The sequence below is a fragment of the Mercenaria mercenaria genome, chromosome 3, assembly GCF_021730395.1.
Source record: "Mercenaria mercenaria strain notata chromosome 3, MADL_Memer_1, whole genome shotgun sequence".
Taxonomy (NCBI): Eukaryota; Metazoa; Mollusca; class Bivalvia; order Venerida; family Veneridae; genus Mercenaria; species Mercenaria mercenaria.
Genome location: NC_069363.1, coordinates 72,928,801 through 72,950,427, shown reverse-complemented (window position 1 = coordinate 72,950,427; position 21,627 = coordinate 72,928,801). Strand labels below are relative to the sequence as shown.

The window sequence follows — 21,627 nt, the reverse complement described above, 5'->3', positions numbered from 1 at the left end:
CGTAATTTTAACAGGTGCACGATCAAAACGGCGTGAAAAATTTTATTAATGTTTCGATTCTCGTACTTTTATAATGCCCGATTTTTGCACCAATTTGTTCAGATTTATACATTTAATTTATTCATTTATTATTTTTTCGAAAATAATACCAAACTCGTAGTAATGGCGATCTTTTTACAATATTTTGTACGGCAGTTCTGACGTCCGCGAAATCATTTTTTATCCACAGTACCCGAGACGTTCATTTACAGAAATTGACCGTAATTATGGTAATTGAAATAATTTTTGAAGTAACCTTTAATAAAATGAAAGAATAATATACAATTGTTGCATAAAATCATGCTCTCGTTAAGTTTATCGGCTTTTTACACGCCGATTGAAAATTTTCAAAATGGCGGCGGCTTACAATATTATCGATTGACACTGTTAGATATTAACGCTACGATTGGCTGAAGTTTGACAGGCGAGTAGGCGGGGTTGACTATGGATTTATCGATAATTTAATCTAGAATATGCATCAAGTTTTGCAACTTTAAGTAAACAGATAATAACTCGCTGAAAAACTCGGCGATTTGGATTTCGCCCGGAGGCGATAATTAGGCGAAGTGGCCGACTTTAAAGCGACGATATCGCTCAAATCGCCTTGTAGGCTGATCCCTGATATAATATAGAGGAAAATCTTGTATGTCCAACTCCTCAAACACTATTAGCCTGATTTGTTTCAAACTTTTACAGATGAACAAGCTTGATGTGCAGTTGCCCATAAAGGAAGAATGTTTCGCTGTGACTATTTTTACTGCAGTTATGGTTTATTGATAGTTTTACTATATATAATATAGAGAAAAATCTTGTATGTATTTGATATAAGATGAACAGTGTATACATCTTTTGTTTCATATTTATTTTATGATTAATTTGCACAGATGAGAAGGAGACTTCAGAGAAAGAGACAAAAAAGCATATAGGATACCTGTCTGACAGTAAATGGTCTCGAGTATTCCATATTCTCCAGCCATACCTGAGGCCGTATGGGGACAGTAGCGAGGGCAGGATAGACTTCTATCACAGAACACTCAGTAAAGCTGTAAGACATAGGTAAAGAGAACATAGATTATAGAAATGAATTACATACTTCAGTATATGAGGTCATTGAACACTCAGTAAAGCTGTAAGATATAGGTAAGGAGAACATATATAATAGAAATGAATTACATACTTCAGTCTGTGAGGTCATAGAACCCTCAGTAAAACTTTTAGACATGGGTAAGGAGAACATAGAAATGAATTACATACTTCAGTCTATGAGGTCATAGAACTCTCAGTAAAGCTGTTAGACATAGGTAAGGAGAACATAGAAATGAATTACATACTACAGTCTATGAGGTCATAGAACACTCAATAAAGCTGTTAGACATAGGTAAGGAGAACATAGAAATGAATTACATACATCAGTCTATGAGGTCGGTAAGGAGAACATAGAAATGAATTACATACTTCAGTCTATGAGGTCATAGAACCCTCAGTAAAACTGTTAGACATAGGTAAGGAGAACATAGAAATGAATTACATACTTCAGTCTATGAGGTCGGTAAGGAGAACATAGAAATGAATTACATACTTCAGTCTATGAGGTCGGTAAGGAGAACATAGAAATGAATTACATACTTCAGTCTATGAGGTCATAGAACCCTCAGTAAAGCTGTTAGACATAGGTAAGGAGAACATAGAAATGAATTACATACTTCAGTCTATGAGGTCGGTAAGGAGAACATAGAAATGAATTACATACTTCAGTCTATGAGGTCATAGAACACTCAGTAAAACTGTTAGACATAGGTAAGGAGAACATAGAAATGAATTACATTCTTCAGTCTATGAGGTCATAGAACACTCAGTAAAGCTGTTAGACATAGGTAAGGAGAACATAGAAATGAATTACATACTTCAGTCTATGAGGTCATAGAACCTTCAGTAAAGCTGTTAGACATAGGTAAGGAGAACATAGAAATGAATTACATACTTCAGTCTATGAGGTCATAGAACTCTCAGTAAAGCTGTTAGACATAGGTAAGGAGAACATAGAAATGAATTACATACTTCAGTCTATGAGGTCATAGAACCCTCAGTAAAGCTGTTAGACATAGGTAAGGAGAACATAGAAATGAATTACATACTTCAGTCTATGAGGTCATAGAACACTCAGTAAAGCTGTTAGACATAGGTAAGGAGAACATAGAAATGAATTACATACTTCAGTCTATGAGGTCATAGAACCCTCAGTAAAGCTGTTAGACATAGGTAAGGAGAACATAGAAATGAATTACATACTTCAGTCTATGAGGTCATAGAACTCTCAGTAAAGCTGTTAGACATAGGTAAGGTGAACATAGAAATGAATTACATACTTCAGTCTATGAGGTCATAGAACCCTCAGTAAAGCTGTTAGACATAGGTAAGGAGAACATAGAAATGAATTACATACTTCAGTCTATGAGGTCGGAAAGGAGAACATAAAAATGAATTACATACTTCAGTCTATGAGGTCGGAAAGGAGAACATAGAAATGAATTACATACTTCAGTCTATGAGGTCGGTAAGGAGAACACAGAAATGAATTACATACTTCAGTCTATGAGGTCATAGAACCCTCAGTAAAGCTGTTAGACATAGGTAAGGAGAACATAGAAATGAATTACATACTTCAGTCTATGAGGTCATAGAACCCTCAGTAAAACTGTTAGACATAGGTATGGAGAACATAGAAATGAATTACATACTTCAGTCTATGAGGTCATAGAACCCTCAGTAAAACTGTTAGACATAGGTAAGGAGAACATAGAAATGAATTACATACTTCAGTCTATGAGGTCATAGAACTCTCAGTAAAGCTGTTAGACATAGGTAAGGAGAACATAGAAATGAATTACATACTTCAGTCTATGAGGTCATAGAACTCTCAGTAAAGCTGTTAGACATAGGTAAGGAGAACATAGAAATGAATATTACATACTTCAGTCTATGAGGTCATGGAACACTCAGTAAAACTGTTAGACATAGGTAAGGAAAACATATATTATAAAAATGAATTACATACTTCAGTCTATGAGGTCATAGAACACTCAGTAAAGCTGTTAGACATAGGTAAGGAGAACAAATATAATAGAAATGAATTACATACTACAGTCTATGAGGTCATAGAACACTCAGTAAGCTGTTAGACATAGGTAAGGAAAACATATACACTCAGTAAAGCTGTTAGACATAGGTAAAAACAGTGATTATAGAAATGCATTACATACTTCAGTCTGAGGTCATATGGAGGACAGCAGTTATGACAGAACACTTGGTAAATCTATTTTAGGCATAGGTAAGGAAAACATAGATTATAGAGATGCTTTATGTAACTCAGTGGTGAATGCAGGATTGACTTTTATTATAGAACACTCGCTAAAGCTGTTAAGACATTAGTAAGGAACACATAAAAATGCTTTACATACTGTAGTGTTACCATCATAGATTAAAACTTGGAATGTGTCCTTATGACACCGATGCCCCTACTATGTGATATTATGACACAAAAGTCAGAGTCCTTTCATGGCACTTTGACAATAGGTATACTGAACTTCAGGACTGAAAAAGGTAATTTGTCAGACCTATTTATTTCATCATTAAATGATTAAATGTTACATCACCTTGTTTCGGTGAAAGTTTGTACCAAGTCATTTGAATGTCCTTGTATATGTATAATAGTTATAGGCTAGATGACAAAAAGAGGACATAACACATAAAATCTTTGGCCTCTAAGTGTAACCTTGACCTTTGAGCTATCAGACTAAGTGTTGGACATGACACATAATCTTATAATGATGCATGTTTGTGCCAAATCACTTGAATACCCATCTATGAAAACAAAAACAAAGAAATTATGTACTAGACAAGAAAAATTAAGTTATGACCTCTAAAGGTGATCTTGATCTTTAACTTGCATGTAACACATTGTCTAGTTATTGTAAAAGTTTGAGCCAAGGAAATTGAATATTCATCTCTTTATACAAAAGTTTAGAGACTGGACAATCTTGCATGTGACACATTGTCTTGTTACGGTGAATATTTTAGCTTAATTATTTGAATATCCATGCATGAATAAAATTTTTTTAGAGGAGACAGGAAAAATGACCTTGAATCTTTGACCTTTAAGTGTGAACTTGACTTTAAGGTAGGGCAGCACATTGTTTTGCTATGGTGGTCATTCGTGCAAGGTTATTTCAAAATCTGACATAGTACAACAAAGTTATAGGCCAAACATGATTTTTGCAGTTTTAAAGTTGATAGTGATAAGTGCAGAATAAAACTGAGCTGCTAGACATAGGCGAGGAAAAGATAATAGAACTGCTTTTTATATATCAGCCATACATGAGGTTTATTAGGACTAGTGATGGAAGAATTGATTTTTATCATAGAACACAGGCTGTTAGAAATAGGTAAGGAGAACATAAATTATAAAAAATGTTTTACATATTTCTGTAAGCGAGGCCATATGGAGAGAGGTTTTAGGGCAGGATAAACTTTTACAGCAGGACCCAGATCAAGCTGTTTGACATAAGTAAGGAGTGCATAGATACTTCAGTCATTTTGATACAGTAGTGAAAGTGGAATAAATGTTTAATGTAGAACATTAAATGAAGTTGTTTTAGGCATAGGTAAGTAGAACATAGATTATAGAAATGTATTACATACTCATACCCGAGGCCAGTGTTGATGGTAGTGAGTGTAGAATAGACTGTTAATTATAGAACACTCAATAAAGCAAATGTACACACTGATTCCTCTTATCTGTTATTTCATTAATACATTTCCAAGTTTTTTTTCTCCTTCAGATATTTTCAAAAGAAAGATGAAAAAGTTGATGAAAATATTGAAGTGGAGGAGGAACGTCCTATTGTGTATAACTGGTGGCATAAAAAGCTGGCAGACTTTTTCGAAAATGTAGAAAATGTAGATAGATTTGTAGAGGTAATTTCTGGTATTTTGCATTTTATGAGTCAGATTGCCTAACAGAAACATTGTAACTCTAATCTTACCATTAAGCAGAAATAGATGACACTTACTTTGCAGAAATGTTTGTGATTTGTTTAAGTTCAGAATGAACCATTTCAATTGCAGTAAAAGCTTATTGACTGGCTATTATTCAATGAGATAAGAATTGATTATTATGCCAACCTTTGAAGAAGAGGGCATATTATTTTGCTCACGTTATACTGGTAATGAAAATTTTATCCAAATCAAAGTACATGTAAAGTAGATTTATCAGACATCTTTCACATGCTTTAGGAATATCCATATCAGCTGGTATGCTTAGAAGACAAGTATGGACTGAGTAAATGTCTGTGTGACTGGCGGGTGTTTGATGTACTTTACAATGAAGAGTTCAGCTCGGAACTTCTTGCATTCTGGAGAAAGGTAAGATTGTAGGTGTGCGGCTGAGGAGTGTTTGATGACAATGAAGAGATCAGCTCAGAACTTCTTGCATTCTGGAGAAAAGTGAGGTTATGTTTGTGTGGTTGGGGATGTGTAAAGCTTCTAAATGCTAGAAGATTATTATCCCCTGCCAAGGATGAGAGTACAGTTTTGAAATTTTCCTTCAGGCCAGGTCGTCTTCATCTGTCCTTCTTTCTGTCCATCTGTCTGTTTGAAGCCACATCTTTGGCATGGTTTGGAGTAGTTTGATAAAGCATGGTAGAAATGTTGAACTATTATAGGGAAATACGATGATGCAGGTTTCAGTCAGATTGCTTGAGAGAGACAAGATTTATGGCCATTTAGACTTACATCTGCATCACATAATTATGTAGTATCTTTATTAAATTTTATAGTCACTGTTCCCAAAAATAGTGCTTGCCAGTTCATATGGAAAAAAACATTTAGAAGCCACTTAAAACTCTAGTCTTCAAGGTCATGGAATTTTCACATCTGTCGTTTAATATCACAGATGAAGAGCAGAATCTGTCAGATATTTACTTGAATGCTTACTATACATTGTAGGTTGGTAGTGCATCTGATATGATATCGCAGTATGACGAAGCATTGACGAAGTTTGAGGAGGATGATAACGTCAATGAGGAGGCTGTCTCTATCAGATACGAGAAAGTTTGCAGAGTTGTGTAAGTTGCTATTGTATTTGTAAAATAATGTTGGTATTTTGATTTGACATTAGGTTCAGGATTGGTTAGTTAAATCCCATGGGAGAGCCTGAGGGGTTCCCCAGCCATGCACCTTATACCACCTGCTCTGCTTTGCTTTTGCATGTAGGGAGGTAGTCTTTGTTAAGAACTTGTTGTTATATGACGGAAATAAAGGGAAACATGTATTCTATTGATAATTTATGGTGAAAATACATTTTTATCCCCCCCCCCCCCCCCCCCTCCTTCAAAGAAGGAGGGGTATATTGTTTTGCAGATGTCGGTCAGTACGTTGGTCGGTCCATAGACCAATCGGTTCCGGAAGATAACTCGAGAACGCTTGGGCCTAGGATCATGAAAGTTGATAGGGAGATTGATCATGACCAGCAAATGACCCATATTGATTTTGAGATCAGTAGGTCAAAGGTCAAGGTCACAGTGTCCCAGAACAACAGACCTTTTTTTGCCAAATAACTAGAGAATGCTTTGGTCTAAGATCACATTTGATAGGGAGGTCACTTATGACTGGTAAATGACCCATAATTATTATGTCTCTGAGACATACTGTTTTTGCCCTGTTCGTCCGTCACACTTCATTTCCGATCAATAACTGAAGAACCATTTGACCTAGAACCTTCAGACTTCATAGGTTGGCAGAGGTTATGGAGTAGACGACCCCTATTGTTTTTGGGGTCACTCCATCAAAGGTCAAGGTCACAGGGGCCTGAACATGGAAAACCATTTCCGATCAATAACTTGAGAATCACTTCACCTAGAATGTTGAAACTTCATAGGATGATTGGTCTTGCAGAGTAGATGACCCCTAATGATTTTGGGGTCACTCTGTTCAAGGTCAAGGTCACAAGGGCCTGAACATGGAAAACCATTTCCAATCAATAACTAGAGAACCACTTGACCCAGAATGTTGAAACTTCTTAGGACGATTGGACATGCAGAGTAGATGACACCCCTATTGATTTTGAGGTCACTCTGTTTAAGGCCAAGATCACAGGAGCCTGAACTTGGAAAACCATTTCCGATCAATAACTTGAGAACCACTTGACCCAGAATGTTGAAACTTCATAGGATGATTAGACATAGATTTTGGGGTCACTCTGTTAAAGGTCAAGGTCACAGTGGACAGAACATGGTAATTCATTTCCAGTCAATAACTAGAGAACCATTTGACCTAGAACCAATAGACTTCAAAGGGTGGCAGGGCTTATGGAGTAGATGACCCCTATCGTTTTGGGGGTCACTCCATCAAAGGTCAAAGTCACAGGGGCCTGAACATTGAAAACAATTTCTGATCAATAACTTGAGAACCACTTAATCCAGAATGTTGAAACTTCATAGGATGATTAGACTTGCAGAGTAGATGACCCTTATTGATTTTGGGGTCACTATTAAAGGTCAAGGTCACAGCAGACAGAACATTGAAATTCATTTCTGGTCAATAACTTGAAAACCATTTGACCTAGAACCGCAATCTTCATAGGGCGAAAGGACGTACAGAGCAGATGACCCCTAATGTTTTTAGGGTCACTCCATCAGAGGTCAAGGTCACAGGGGCTGAACATAGAAAATATTTTCCAATCAGTAACTTGAGAACCACTTGACCCAGAATGTTGAAACTTATTAGGATGATTGGACATGCTGAGTAGATGACCCCTACTGATATTGGGGTCACTTGATCAAAGGTCAAGGTCACAGGAGCCTGAACATGGAAAACCTTTTCCAATTCATAACTTGAGAACTGCTAGGCCCTAAATGTTGAAACTTAGTGGGATGATTGGACATGCCAAGTAGGTGATCCCTATTTCAGCCAACCATCAGTGTCTCTTTGACTTACGCTCCTGTCCCCTATTGACTTCTTGCCTATACGACTATGCAATGGGGGAGACATGCGCTTTTCTACAAAAGCATCTTCTAGTTGATTTATTGATTTGAGGTCAGTATGTCAAACGTCCAGTGCACAGTGACCAAGTACTTTTTGTTCCTTATTTACTGAATGCATCAAGGGGGGCATTTCGTGTTCTACGAGCTCTTGTTAAAATTGCATATAACCAGTACCAATTATGAGTTCTACAAAATGATATGCTATGGGCGGTTGAAGAAAGTAGTAGAATATTTGTTATTCAGAATTCAGGCAGGGAAATACCATGAAGCCCTGGAGTTGTTGAAGACAGCACTGAAGATAGAGGAGAAGGAACTTGGTGCTAGACCACATAGAATGGTAGAACTGTATGCCCTTATGGCAGAAATTTATGATGAGGTAAGGAACTTGGTGCTTGACCACATAGAATGGTAGAACTACCGGTATATGCCCTCATGGTAGAAATTTATGATGAGGTAAGGAGGTTGGTGCTAAACCTCATAGAATGGTAGAACTATATGCCCTCATGGCGAAATTTATGATGAGGTAAATTTCTAAGTAATGATACTGTGCATGACATTCCTGCATAGTAAATAGATATATTAGTGTACACCCTTATATCGTTGCTTTAAGGTCTTGAATGTGAGGGAGGAGTATCAATAAAAGATAGTGCACTTTACACGGGAAACTCTGTAGCCATGTTGTTAGGTCAGTTGACTAGACTTGGGACCTCTAAAAGCTTAAAAAGTTACCAGATGATGTAAATTATGTTAGTGTGACATAAGTTCTAACAAAAGAAACAGAAACTACCTACATAAAGTCGGTCACAGAGCCTGTCTGTGACTTGTGCTCTCTTTTTTTCCAATATGAAATAAGGGAAGGGAAAGAAAATCAGCGTGAAGATATGATCAAAAGTTTATTTTGCAATGTCCAGGTCTTTGAAAAATCCAGATTACAGAGGAGTAATGAAAAGATGAAAGATATTGTTTCACATTTCAGAAATTAAAACTGAATGATTTTGTGTCACCTAGTCAACTACCAGATTTACGTAAGACCATTCACTATGGCCGGAAGTCTATAGCATTACGGAAAACACTCCCAGGGACATATCATAGAGTAAGTACAGCTTCTGTTCACTTTGTTAGTGGTACATGTCTGAACAGTACTCACTAAATGATTTTGACTGTTATATGGAAGAATGCTGACGATTCAACAGCAAAAAAGTGACTCTGAAAACAGCATATTGAAGATAATAAATCTGTCATCTGAGTGATATATGAATGACTTGAATTAAACCATTGTATGTATGACACAAATCTTACTGAAAAACAACAAATACCATCATGATGGGAGATTATTTCTTTAATGAAATACACATTTACTGTTTGCAGGAATTGAATTTCACATTAATTTAACATTGTGGAGATATGCTTGTTTTGTATAACTTGTTGTATGATTCTGAATACTACCTGTCAATGAACAAAGTAATACATATGATTATGTGCAAATACTAGTGATTGAAACATACATCTTTTCAAAGATTACATGCAGACATTTAAGTTGACTAGTACTGCCATGTGATAATTGCAACATTTTTTACAGTATAAATCTTTGAATATTTTAATTTTGGTACTTACTTCTAGCTTTCACTGTTGACTATTTCAGTTCAAGTTAGGTATGAGCTTGATGAAGCTGGCATTTAACATGGAAAGTTGGGAAGCATGTGGTGGTGGGCCAGAACTTACAGGCACAGATGCTCTCAATGAAGGCAATAAATATATAGACAAGGCATTGAAAATATTCCAGGAGGTAGGTACAGATGCACTCAGTGAAGGCAGTAAATATATAGACAAGGCATTGAAAATATTCCAGGAAGTACGTACAGATGCACTCGATGGAGGCAGTAAATATATAGACAAGGCATTGAAAATATTCCAGGAGGTAGGTACAGCTGCCCTCATTGAAGGCAAAAAATATATAGACAAGGAATTGAAAATGTTCCAAGAGGTAGTTACAGCTGCGCTCAATGAAGGCAATAAATATATAGACAAGGCATTGAAAATATTCCAGGAGGTAGGTACAGATGCACTCAATGAAGGCAATAAATATATAGACAAGGCATTGAAAATATTCCAGGAGGTAGGTACAGATGCACTCAATGACGGCAGTAAATATATAGACAAGGCATTGAAAATATTCCAGGAGGTAGGTACAGATGCACTCAATGAAGGCAATAAATATATGGACAAGGCATTGAAAATATTCCAGGAGGTAGGTGCAGATGCACTCAATGAAGGCAATAAATATATGGACAAGGCATTGAAAATATTCCAGGAGGTAGGTACAGCTGCGCTCAATGAAGGCAATAAATATATAGACAAGGCATTGAAAATATTCCAGGAGGTAGGTACAGATGCACTCAATGAAGGCAATAAATATATAGACAAGGCATTGAAAATATTCCAGGAGGTAGGTACAGATGCACTCAATGAAGGCAATAAATATATGGACAAGGCATTGAAAATATTCCAGGAGGTAGGTGCAGATGCACTCAATGAAGGCAATAAATGTATAGACAAGGCATTGAAAATATTCTAGGAGGTAGGTACAGATGCACTGAGTAAAGGCAATAAGTATATAGTTAAAGGCATTGAAAATATTCCAGAAGGTAGGTATAGATGCATCCATCCAACAATAAATATTAGGACAAGGGATCGAAAACATTCCTGGACCTTGGGATGTAGAATTCTTTCACGTAAAGAAGCCATCCAGCTGGCTTGCTGAAGGTTGGTCATTCTACACAGGTGCCCATCTGTACTTGAAATATTGCTAGGAGGGACATCTCAGGTATTGCACCACATGAAAAGCTAGAATGCTGTTGTTTGACATTTTAGTGTGTCGGTTGACATTAAGCCAACAATATAAAACAAATCCAAGCAGTAGATAGAGGTGCACCCAATGAGTACAACAAATCTATAGACAATGCATTGAAAATATTCAAGGAGGTAGGCACAGATGTATTCAATGAGGGCAGTAAATATATAGACAATGCATTGAAAATATTCGAGGAGGTAGGCACAGATGTATTCAATGAGGACAGTAAATATATAGACAAGACATTGAAAATATTCAAGGAAGTAGGCACAGATGTATTCAATGAGGGCAGTAAATATATAGACAATGCATTGAAAATATTCGAGGAGGTAGGCACAGATGTATTCAATGAGGGCAGTAAATATATAGACGAGGCATTGAAAATATTCAAGGAAGTAGGCACAGATGTATTCAATGAGGACAGTAAATATATAGACAAGGCATTGAAAATATTCAAGGAGGTAGACACAGATGTATTCAATAAGGGCAGTAAATATATAGACAAGACATTGAAAATATTCAAGGAGGTAGGCACAGATGTATTCATTGAGGGCAGTAAATATATAGACAAGGCATTGAAAATATTCCAGTAAGTGCAGATGCACTTGGTGAAATATGTACTCAGTGCGAGCAATAATAATATTCCAGTAAGTGCAGATGCACTTGGTGAATATGTACTCAGTGCGAGCAATAAATATATAGACAAGACATTGAAAATACTTAAGGAGGTAGGCACAGATGTATTCAATGAGGGCAGTAAATCTATAGACAATGCATTGAAAATATTCAAGGAAGTAGGCACAGATGTATTCGATGAGGGCAGTAAATATATAGACAAGACATTGAAAATATTCAAGAAGGTAGGCACAGATGTATTCGATGAGGGCAGTAAATATATAGACAAGGCATTGAAAATATTCAAGGAGGTAGGCACCGATGTATTCGATGAGGGCAGTAAATATATAGACAAGACATTGAAAATATTCAAGGAGGTAGGCACAGATGTATTCAATGAGGGCAGTAAATATATAGACAATGCATTGAAAATATTCAAGGAGGTAGGCACAGATGTATTCAGTGAGGGCAGTAAATGTATAGACAAGACATTGAAAATATTCAAGGAGGTAGGCACAGATGTATTCAGTGAGGGCAGTAAATGTATAGACAATGCATTGAAAATATTCAAGGAGGTAGGCACAGATGTATTCAGTGAGGGCAGTAAATGTATAGACAATGCATTGAAAATATTCAAGGAGGTAGGCACAGATGTATTCAGTGAGGGCAGTAAATGTATAGACAATGCATTGAAAATATTCAAGGAGGTAGTCACAGATGTATTCAATGAGGGCAGTAAATATATAGACAAGACATTGAAACTATTCAAGGAGGTAGGCACAGATGTATTCAATGAGGGCAGTAAATATATAGACAATGCATTGAAAATATTCAAGGAGGTAGGCACAGATGTATTCAATGAGGGCAGTAAATATATAGACAATGCATTGAAAATATTCAAGGAGGTAGGCACAGATGTATTCAGTGAGGGCAGTAAATGTATAGACAAGACATTGAAAATATTCAAGGAGGTAGGCACAGATGTATTCAGTGAGGGTAGTAAATATATAGACATGGCATTGAAAATATTCCAGTAAGTACAGATGCACTTGGTGAAAGCAACAAATATGTACTCAGTGTGAGCAATAAATATATAGACAAGGCATTGTAAATATTTTAGGAGGTAGGCACATATCTACTCAGTGAGGGCAGTAAATATATAGACGAGGCATTGAACATATTCCAATAAGTACAGATGCACTCAATGAAGGCAACAAGTTTATACTTAGTGCGAGCAACAAATATACAGACAAGGCATTGTAAATATTCCAGCAGGTGCAGATGCACTCGGTGAGGATGATAAATATACAGACAAGGCATTGAAAATATTGCAGTTAGTACAGATGCACTCAGGGAGGGCAGTAAATGTATAGTCAAGGCATTGAAAATGCTCAAGTTGGTACAGTTAAGGACCAATCTTTTAAGAAGTAGTGTTGTTTTTTAGGTAGTGAATAATGGAAGTTAAGAAACCATAGAAATATTAAATTTGCAGTTATAAATGTTTAATATTGCAGCTGAATGATCAAGGCCATTACGCAGAGGCACTGATGACAAAAGGTGTGCTTGCTCCAAGAGGTTGTATGGAACAGTTAAAGGTCAGTGTTTGTAGACATCTTAACTGGGAAAGCTCTATTTATGTCAAGTACTTTATCATGCTACTTAGTTCAGAAGTTTTAATACATTGTTACTGATAATTGGTATAAAACTAAAAAGGTCATTTGAGTTTTTTTGTAAGTGAATACTGTTTGAGGGCATTATGTTGCAGATATTTTTTTTCTTTTTAATCTGTCAACATAGTTACCGGTAATCAGAATTAACAGTTACCTAGACTTAGAGTATTTTACTGTCATCAAATTATGCTGCTTTCTCCTTGTTTCGAGCCTCTTAATTCTTTTAGGGATGTGCATATTTTTGTAAATCTGTTCAATTAAATAATTTTTAGCTCATCTGATTTTTAAAAAAAAAACTGATGAGTTATTGTCATCACTTGATCGGTGTCGGCGTTGGCGTCAGCGTCGGTGTTGCCTGGTTAAGTTTTATGTTTAGGTCAACTTTTCTCCTAAACTATCAAAACTATTGCTTTGAAACTTGCAACACTTGTTTACCATCATAAGCTGATCCTGTACATCAAAAAACATAACTCCATCCTGCTTTTTGCAAGAATTATTGCCCCTTTTGGACTTAGAAAATCAGTTTTCTTGGTTAAGTTTTATGTTTAGGTCAGCTTTTCTCCTAAACTATCAAAGCTATTGCTTTAAAACTTGCAACACTTGTTCACCATCATAAGCTGACCCTGTACAGCAAGAAACATAACTCCATCATGCTTTTTGCAAGATTTATGACCCCTTTTGGACTTAGAAAATATCAGATTTCTTGGTTAAGTTTTATGTTTAGGTCAGCTTTTCTCCTAAACTATCAAAGCTATTGCTTTAAAACTTGCAACACTTGTTCACCATCATAAGCTGATCCTGTACAGCAAGAAACATAACTCCATCCTGCTTTTTGCAATAATTATTGCCCCTTTTGGACTTAGAAAATCATTTTCTTGGTTGAGTATTATGTTTAGGTCAGCTTTTCTCATAAACTATCAAAGCTATTGCTTTAAAACTTGTAACAGTTTTTCACCATTATAAGCGGACGCTGTACATCAAGAAACATAACTCTATCCTTCTTTTTGCAAGAATGATGGCCCTTTTTAGACTTAGAAAATCATGGGTAGGACAATATTTCTATTATACAAAAAAAATAAGATGAGCGTCAGCACCCGCAAGGCGGTGCTCTTGTTGTTTGTTGTTACAAAAATATTTGCATTTAACAATGGACATTTAGAATTACAATGTTATCATCTTCTATATGTACTTTTTTGAATGAGAGTGAAGGAGGTCAAACTCCACATCATTTAAAAACTTTCTCATCGATTCGAGCCCTTTGTTTTGTAGGTAAAAATGTGTTAATGTTTGCACAGACTATTTCCATAAAGCAAATTTCTATCAAGATTGAATTCTTGTTCACTGTTACAACAGTAGAATTATGCCCAGGATGCTTTTAATTTGACATGACGGCTCACAATATTACCCACTGTGTAATTTCCTTTTGAAATAAGCAATTTTTGATGCAAAATATGAAAACAGGTATTTACTCAATTTGTTCAGTGGTTTCACGACTAATATTTTCCAAGGCATTTTAATATGTAAATGACACAAGTTTCTGATGGAAGAACATGCTACATGAGCATGAATTTTACTAAAACACTAGAGCTCAAATCGATGAGAAAGCCCGCCCGCTTAGCTCAGTAGGTAGAGCGTTGGTCTATGGATCGCGGGGTCGTAAGTTCGATCCTCGGGCGGGGCGTATGTTCTCCGTGACTATTTAATAAGCGACATTGTGTCTGAAATCATTAGTCGTCCACCTCTGATTCATGTGGGGAAGTTGGCAGTTACTTGCGGAGAACAGGTTTGTACTGGTTTAGAATCCAGGAACACTGATGATAACTGCCCGCCGTTACATGACTGAAATACTGTTGAAAAATGGCGTTAAACCCAAAACAAAAACAAAGCTCGAATTGATGAGAAACGTGCATATTTCATGAATATTAAACACAGCTGAAAAAGTGGTTGAAGTTAGAAATTTAGTCAAAGATGTATTAAGCAGCCAGTCAAGAGAGTGACACAATCCAGCTGCTAAAGGCAGGTGACCGCTTAAGATTAAGACAGATTGAAATTAGAACAAAATATCTATTTTTGAAGTTTGCTGACTGATTATGGCAAGTTGCTGATTAATACAGGTGACTGCTAATGCAAGTACAACTACAGAGAAGTGTTGGTGTGGAAAATAAATTCTTTAGATGAAAAAATTCTGAATTTATAAAATCCTGCAACTTAGAAATGTTTGCATTGTTTTTATTCACAGCAACAAAAAATCATTAATTAGAAGACTAGATATTGAACTCATTATTGACATAATCTTATGTATGTATATTTTTTTTCTTCTAATTCATATGAATTTTTAGCAAGATAAGTAAATGATAAAATGATATTTACATTACAGCTGTACAATCAAGCCATGGATCTGTGTATGCAGATGTACGGGGAATATCATATTCTTACCTCAAGACTTTATATCAATATTGGAATTGTCTATGAAGACAATAACAACTACAAAAAAGCTTACGAATATTTTAAAAAGTGGGCAAGAGTCAGTGAAGAAATTCTTGGGCCGGAACATCCGAAGACATTACGGGCAAAAGGTGTTTTACGAGAGACCAGATATAGGAGTATTGCACGTGAAATGGGTGAGTGGAATGAAGAAGACATGGATGATAACAATGACGACGATGATGAAGATGAGGAAACGGAAAATCCAGATTTAGAACATTACTATGACGATCAGGTTGGTCAGAATAATAATCAACAGTTGATAATGGACAACAGTTTGATTCATGATAATGGGAATATAGATAATAGTGTCGGACCTGTGATCGAAGTTGCCCCAGACGTTGACGGAAATAATGGGGATGTTCTTTTAAACGGGTATTATGAACAAGATGAACAGGCAGAGGATAATGGAAGTGATAGAGAGAATTCAGACAATGAAAATTTTTATGATGATAATTTTGAGGATTATGACGAACATTACATGATGTATTCAGACACAGGACCTGCTATCGATGAATTTAATGTGAATATTTTACATGATGATGATGATGACGATGATGATGAGATTATTGCAATGGCGTCGAGAGACCCAGCAAATGATTCCCTGAACTCTCTGCCTGAGCAAGACAATAGATATGCGAATGATAGCCATGAATCAAGTGATAGTGACAGCCAGGATACTAACCAGCACCACCCAAACAATGCATAAAATTTTATTGTACATGTACATGATATCTTCCCGATGCTTTGCTGAATTATTCTTGTTTTTCCTGGTTTATATACCTTTATTTATTGGTAAAATGAAGTTTTATTGAGTTTTAAGAAAAGAATGCAAAACACATGACACTTGCCTGAACTGGTATAGTTTTTAGACCCAATTTAAAACTTATAAAATATTGGTCTTTTATTCTCAAGAAGTACTACAATCTTTTATATAGTTATGTTTTAATTATCTTCTCTAGGTCAAGTGGTAATGATATATATATCATTTTGAAAGGCACAGTTTATTAAAATCGGTTTTTAAAAGATCAGACTGCAATTTAAAGATATTGCAGTTATTTATGTCATACATGTTATTCAACAGTAAATGAACTTAAAGTTATTTATTTCAAATTAAGTGATTAGTAGAATTGATTTTCTGATTAATTTTCTAATAATGTTGTACTATGTAATGCAGATATACACAATCAAAATTACTTTAAATGAAATCATACGAAGGAAAACATCCTGCACGAAAACTTCCGCCCAGAAGGCGGATTCCACTTGAATTGCAATTCAGGTTAATATACACGGATTCTGGTGGAAACCAGTTAAAAAATCTGCCTGGCCAATATTTAGCAGGAAAAAAATTTGCCATAAAAATTCCATCTAGAGAATACACTAGCAGGAAAAAAAATCACTTTAAGAAATTCTTAACAGGAAAAAGGTCTGCCATTTGGTTAATGAAAGAATCTAAAAAAAACACAACAAAAGTACATGTATATCAAAATTTCAGTGTCTTAACATTTATAGCTTTTAACTATAATTTTGAACTTCATTTTTATAATTATTTTAGAAAAATACATATTTTTGACAAAATAAGAAGCATGGAAATCAAGTACTGATCAAAACATTTACAAAACATGTACAGTGACAGGAGGTGGGGGCACCTGTGTCCTATGGATACACATTTTTTCATGATACAATGTATGTGTGTTATGCTACATATTTATTGTGATAATTTATAACAGTTGATCTGATAACATTTCTTTGCCTTTATTTTATTTTTAGCTCACCTGAGCAAAACTTGCTCAAGTTAAGCTATTGTGATTGCAGTGTCGTCAACAGTTGGACTGTCAACACGTTTTGCCCAGTCATAATGAAACTTGGACAGAATGTTTGACTTAACAAAGTCTCTTTTGAGTCCAAAACTGTGTCATATGGGTTCAAAACTTAGGTCACTAGGTCATATAATAGAAAACTCTTGTTAATTATGTACAGGCCTTATTTTGTACCTGATCTTCATAAAGCTTTGACAGAGTATTTGTCTTTATGAAGTCTAGATAAAATTTAAAACTGAGTTATCTAAGGTCAAAAACTAGATCTATAGGTCAGATCAGAAGAAAACATTGATAACACACAAGAAGGAAAAGGTTCTACCTAATATATTACAACTGTTGTCTGCATCATTATCTGCATTGGGAATATTGATCACTCAAAATATACCGGCATGCTGTCTCATCTGGCAGCTCTTGTTTCTCTGGTAAATCATTAGTAATTTATTTACAAACTTCCTTTAACAGATTCAGAATGCAAAAAAGAGATTAGAAAAAGTATTCCAGACATGCCTAAAAAAACCACAACAAAACACTACCTTTATATGCTGCCAGTTTAATATATGTAAAGAACAATGTAATAATTTTTTTTCATTTTAATGGCCCCATTAGAGAAGAGGAGTGTATTGTTTCACTCAGTTTAGTTGGTACACCAGTGTCTGGAAAATGCTTGGGCATATGGTTGTCAAATTTAAAATGGTGATTGCATGTGGTCATTATATGACCCCAGTCATTTCTTGCATTGGTACGTCAAAGGTACTTCACTGTGGTCCAAGGTGTCACAGTAATGAAAGATCAAAGGTAAAGGTCACAGTAAAATTGTTTTTGACATTGAAAATTCTTTCTGATAAGTACCTGATGAATGCGTGGAGCTGTGGTTGCCAAACTTCATACAATGATTGCCTATGGCAATAGATGATCTGATCTTTTCGAGGTCATAATATTAAAGGTCAAGGTCACAGTTAATAGTTTCTGGTCAGTATCTGGTGGAGTCAAACCTCAAGATGATTGACTTGGTTAGAAGATCACCCTTACTACATCAAAGGCCAAGGCCATTTGACGAAAACAGCTTCCAGTTAGTAACTGGGGAATGCCTGGACATTGGATAATCAAACTTCATTGGATGATTGCCTGTTGTCATAACATGACCTTTGACCTTTGTTGTTCCTGTGGTCGTTAGGAAAGACCATAACATAATTGAGCTTGAAATTACATACCTAGTTACCTATGCCAGGTCATTATGTGGGGTGAGCAGATGTGTGTATCATACAACATTAGTTTACAGACATGTTTTGTTTTTCGATTTTAGTTGAACAGAAGTTTTAGATAAAAAACTGCAAAAATTAAAAAGAAAACATGATTGGTGCTACATACTTATAAACTGTAGTAGAGGTTTTACCAAAGAAATACACTCCAAGAAAACTTTTAACAAGCTTTATTTAATGTATTATATGAGCCGCGCCATGAGAAAACCAACATAGTGGCTTTGCGACCAGCATGGATCCAGACCAGCCTGCGCATCCGCACAGTCTGGCCTGGATCCATGCTGTTCGCTTTCAAACCCTATTGCCATTAGAGAAACTGTTAGCAAACAGTATGGATCCTGACCAGACTGCGCGAATGTGCAGGCTGGTCTGGATCCATGCTGGTCGCAAAGCCACTATGTTGATTTTCTTATGGTGCAGCTCAATTATCTTTTATCTGTAGGAATAAATGGGATTTATGTCCTTATTCCATTAGGTATTGTCATCAGCAAAAATCTTCAGTACTACAAAGAGCTGCATAGTTCTCAAGTACTGGAAAACATCCTGATCAGTACTTGCATGATGCAGAGTATAAAATTTTGCCTTGAACTTTTTAATACACCTAGGAAACAGGAATCACTTTGCCTCATCCCATCTGTCCCTGTCCTGTACCATCCCTGTGGAACCCAGACAGATATCAATTTGCAACAGGTTTTTAGGGCAATAAGACAAGTTCACACACCAGGTCGCATAACTTTTGACTTCTGTTTTCACAAACTTATTCTCACTTTCTCTCTTTGCAAATGTAAAAAAAAAAAATGACAATTTTAGAAATATTTAATGTGAAAGATAACAGTGAATGTACCTAGTAAAGCAGAAGAATTATGATATACTCCTGTGAATGTTTATAAAATAAACTCACAACTTTAAAGCCAATGAAGAGAATTTAATGAAATGTGATACAATGACAGGTGAAATGAATTAAACTGAAAAGCAAAAGAACCATAACATTTTGATGAACAAATATAAAATTATCGCCCAGACTTAAAATAAAAGGTGATGTGAGTAGTATGAAGAAGGATACAGTTTTATATATTTATTACCATTATAACCTTTTCAAACAAGGCTTTTATTTAGGATATGAATCACATTTTGTGATAGCTCAAGGTTTTACAGCTGTTCATGTTTATGTTCAAATTAGATAAAAAACATTTGTATGAAGTCTATTTTTCAGCTATGTCACTGCATGGTTTCTGTATTTTGAATATTAGCTTGGTTTATCTAGTACATCATTGTTGAAAACTTTGTTACTGATAGAAAACTCAAATAAAAAAGAAAAACCAGAATATTTTGCTTATTGTTTTATTATCCACTGGAGTGGTTTGTGATCAGGTTTGCAGGAGTTAGTTCCCCTGACAGTACATGTATTTGAAATGTAACTAAAAATACAAACTTCAAGTATGAGCTATCTATATTAGATATATATGTAGTTAACTGCATCAAAATACAAGGACTGAAATTTTTTTTATTAAAATATCATTTCCTGAAAGAGTTATTTGAGCTGAAAAAAATGATCCGGGGTAAAATATTTAGAAAAAATGGAGACAACTCCGCAAAGACTTAATGATAGGCTCAGGTGGCTATTGACCTAGAACCTCATGCAAACTATGCACTTTTCCCCTCTAACCATGGAAAAAGCATGCATACTTGCCACATGGATTAGCAATCTGAATACAAAACTATGTAAAGATCAAATAATTGATTGCCCTGGGGAAAGTGGGACATTTTCTATGGTGAATTTTGTCAACAAACAGACGATTTTTTTTTAAAAAGTCAAAACCCACAGAATTTTACAAGGTGAAATATGTTAAAAAGGCTACTGCTGGAAAGAGAACAATCTCAACTACCCATACATATGCATCAAAGTATGGGAAAATATCTAGAAATACGAGAAAATCGAAGAAATCAATTTCAAGACTGTGTTATCATGCATGCACTTTTCCTTTGCACTGATATAACATGGGCAGGATTAGGATTAATAAACGGTGATCACTAACAATTTCACTATATAAACGGATTGTTTCCCTTGTGTAAAGAAGGCTTAGGGTAAGTCTCTAATGTATGTTTGATCTGGCTTGCAGGAATAGGTTTCCCTGACTAGATTTATAGTTCAAATATGTATGTAATCAGGCTTGCAGGAGTTAGCACCCCTGACTGTGTGTGCGTGATCAGTCTTGCAAGAATAGCTTTCTCTGACTAGATTTATGCTTCAGATATGTATGTGATTAGCTTCCGTGACAGTTGTGTGTGTGCTTGCGTGCCTGTGTGTGTGTGTGATCAGGCTTGCAGGAGTTTACTCCCTGACAAGTGTACAATCAGGCTTGCAAGAATAGGCTTCCTTGACTAAATCTATAGTTCAAATATGTTTGTGATTAGCCTTGTAGAAACAGGCTGCCCTGATGTACTGTACTTGTGTGTTGAAATGAGTGTATGTGTGCTCAGGCTTTGAGTACACTCCCCTGAATACATTTATAGTGTGATTAGGCTTTAGGAGCAAGCTCCCCTTACTGTACTAATGTTTTGAAGTTTGTGTGATCAGGTTTGCAGCAGTCGGCTTCCTGACTGTACATTTATACTTGTTCAAGTTGTGAAAGTCGCCATAAGACCTATAATTGTGTCGGTTCGACGTTAAACTCCCACAAAAAATTGTTCAAATTGTGTAGACGACAAGATAAAGTAGATATCCAATATCTGGAGACCAGTCCTTGTAATGTCTCCAAGGTTAACCAAATATGAAGCTGTTTTGAATGAATCTTATGTAAATACCGCGGGTCATTTCACAACTGGGAACCCAGAATACAATGAAGACCT

General features: G+C 35.8%; 1 protein-coding gene across 2 annotated transcripts in view; it reads left to right on the top strand.

Annotated features, from left to right (window-relative positions):
* Positions 1-20,102, top strand: part of LOC123524415 (TPR repeat-containing protein DDB_G0287407-like) — a 48,280-nt gene extending 28,178 nt beyond the window's left edge. For both annotated transcript variants that reach the window (XM_045302601.2, XM_053538881.1), the window contains 9 exons: positions 924-1,095; positions 4,878-5,013; positions 5,332-5,460; positions 6,043-6,161; positions 8,322-8,454; positions 9,055-9,171; positions 9,721-9,864; positions 13,059-13,139; positions 15,592-20,102. In XM_045302601.2, coding sequence (XP_045158536.2) covers positions 924-1,095; positions 4,878-5,013; positions 5,332-5,460; positions 6,043-6,161; positions 8,322-8,454; positions 9,055-9,171; positions 9,721-9,864; positions 13,059-13,139; positions 15,592-16,407 — 1,847 coding nt within the window. In that variant the 3' untranslated portion in view covers positions 16,408-20,102. The remainder of the gene's footprint in view (positions 1-923; positions 1,096-4,877; positions 5,014-5,331; positions 5,461-6,042; positions 6,162-8,321; positions 8,455-9,054; positions 9,172-9,720; positions 9,865-13,058; positions 13,140-15,591) is intronic.
* Positions 20,103-21,627: the final 1,525 nt, after the last annotated feature.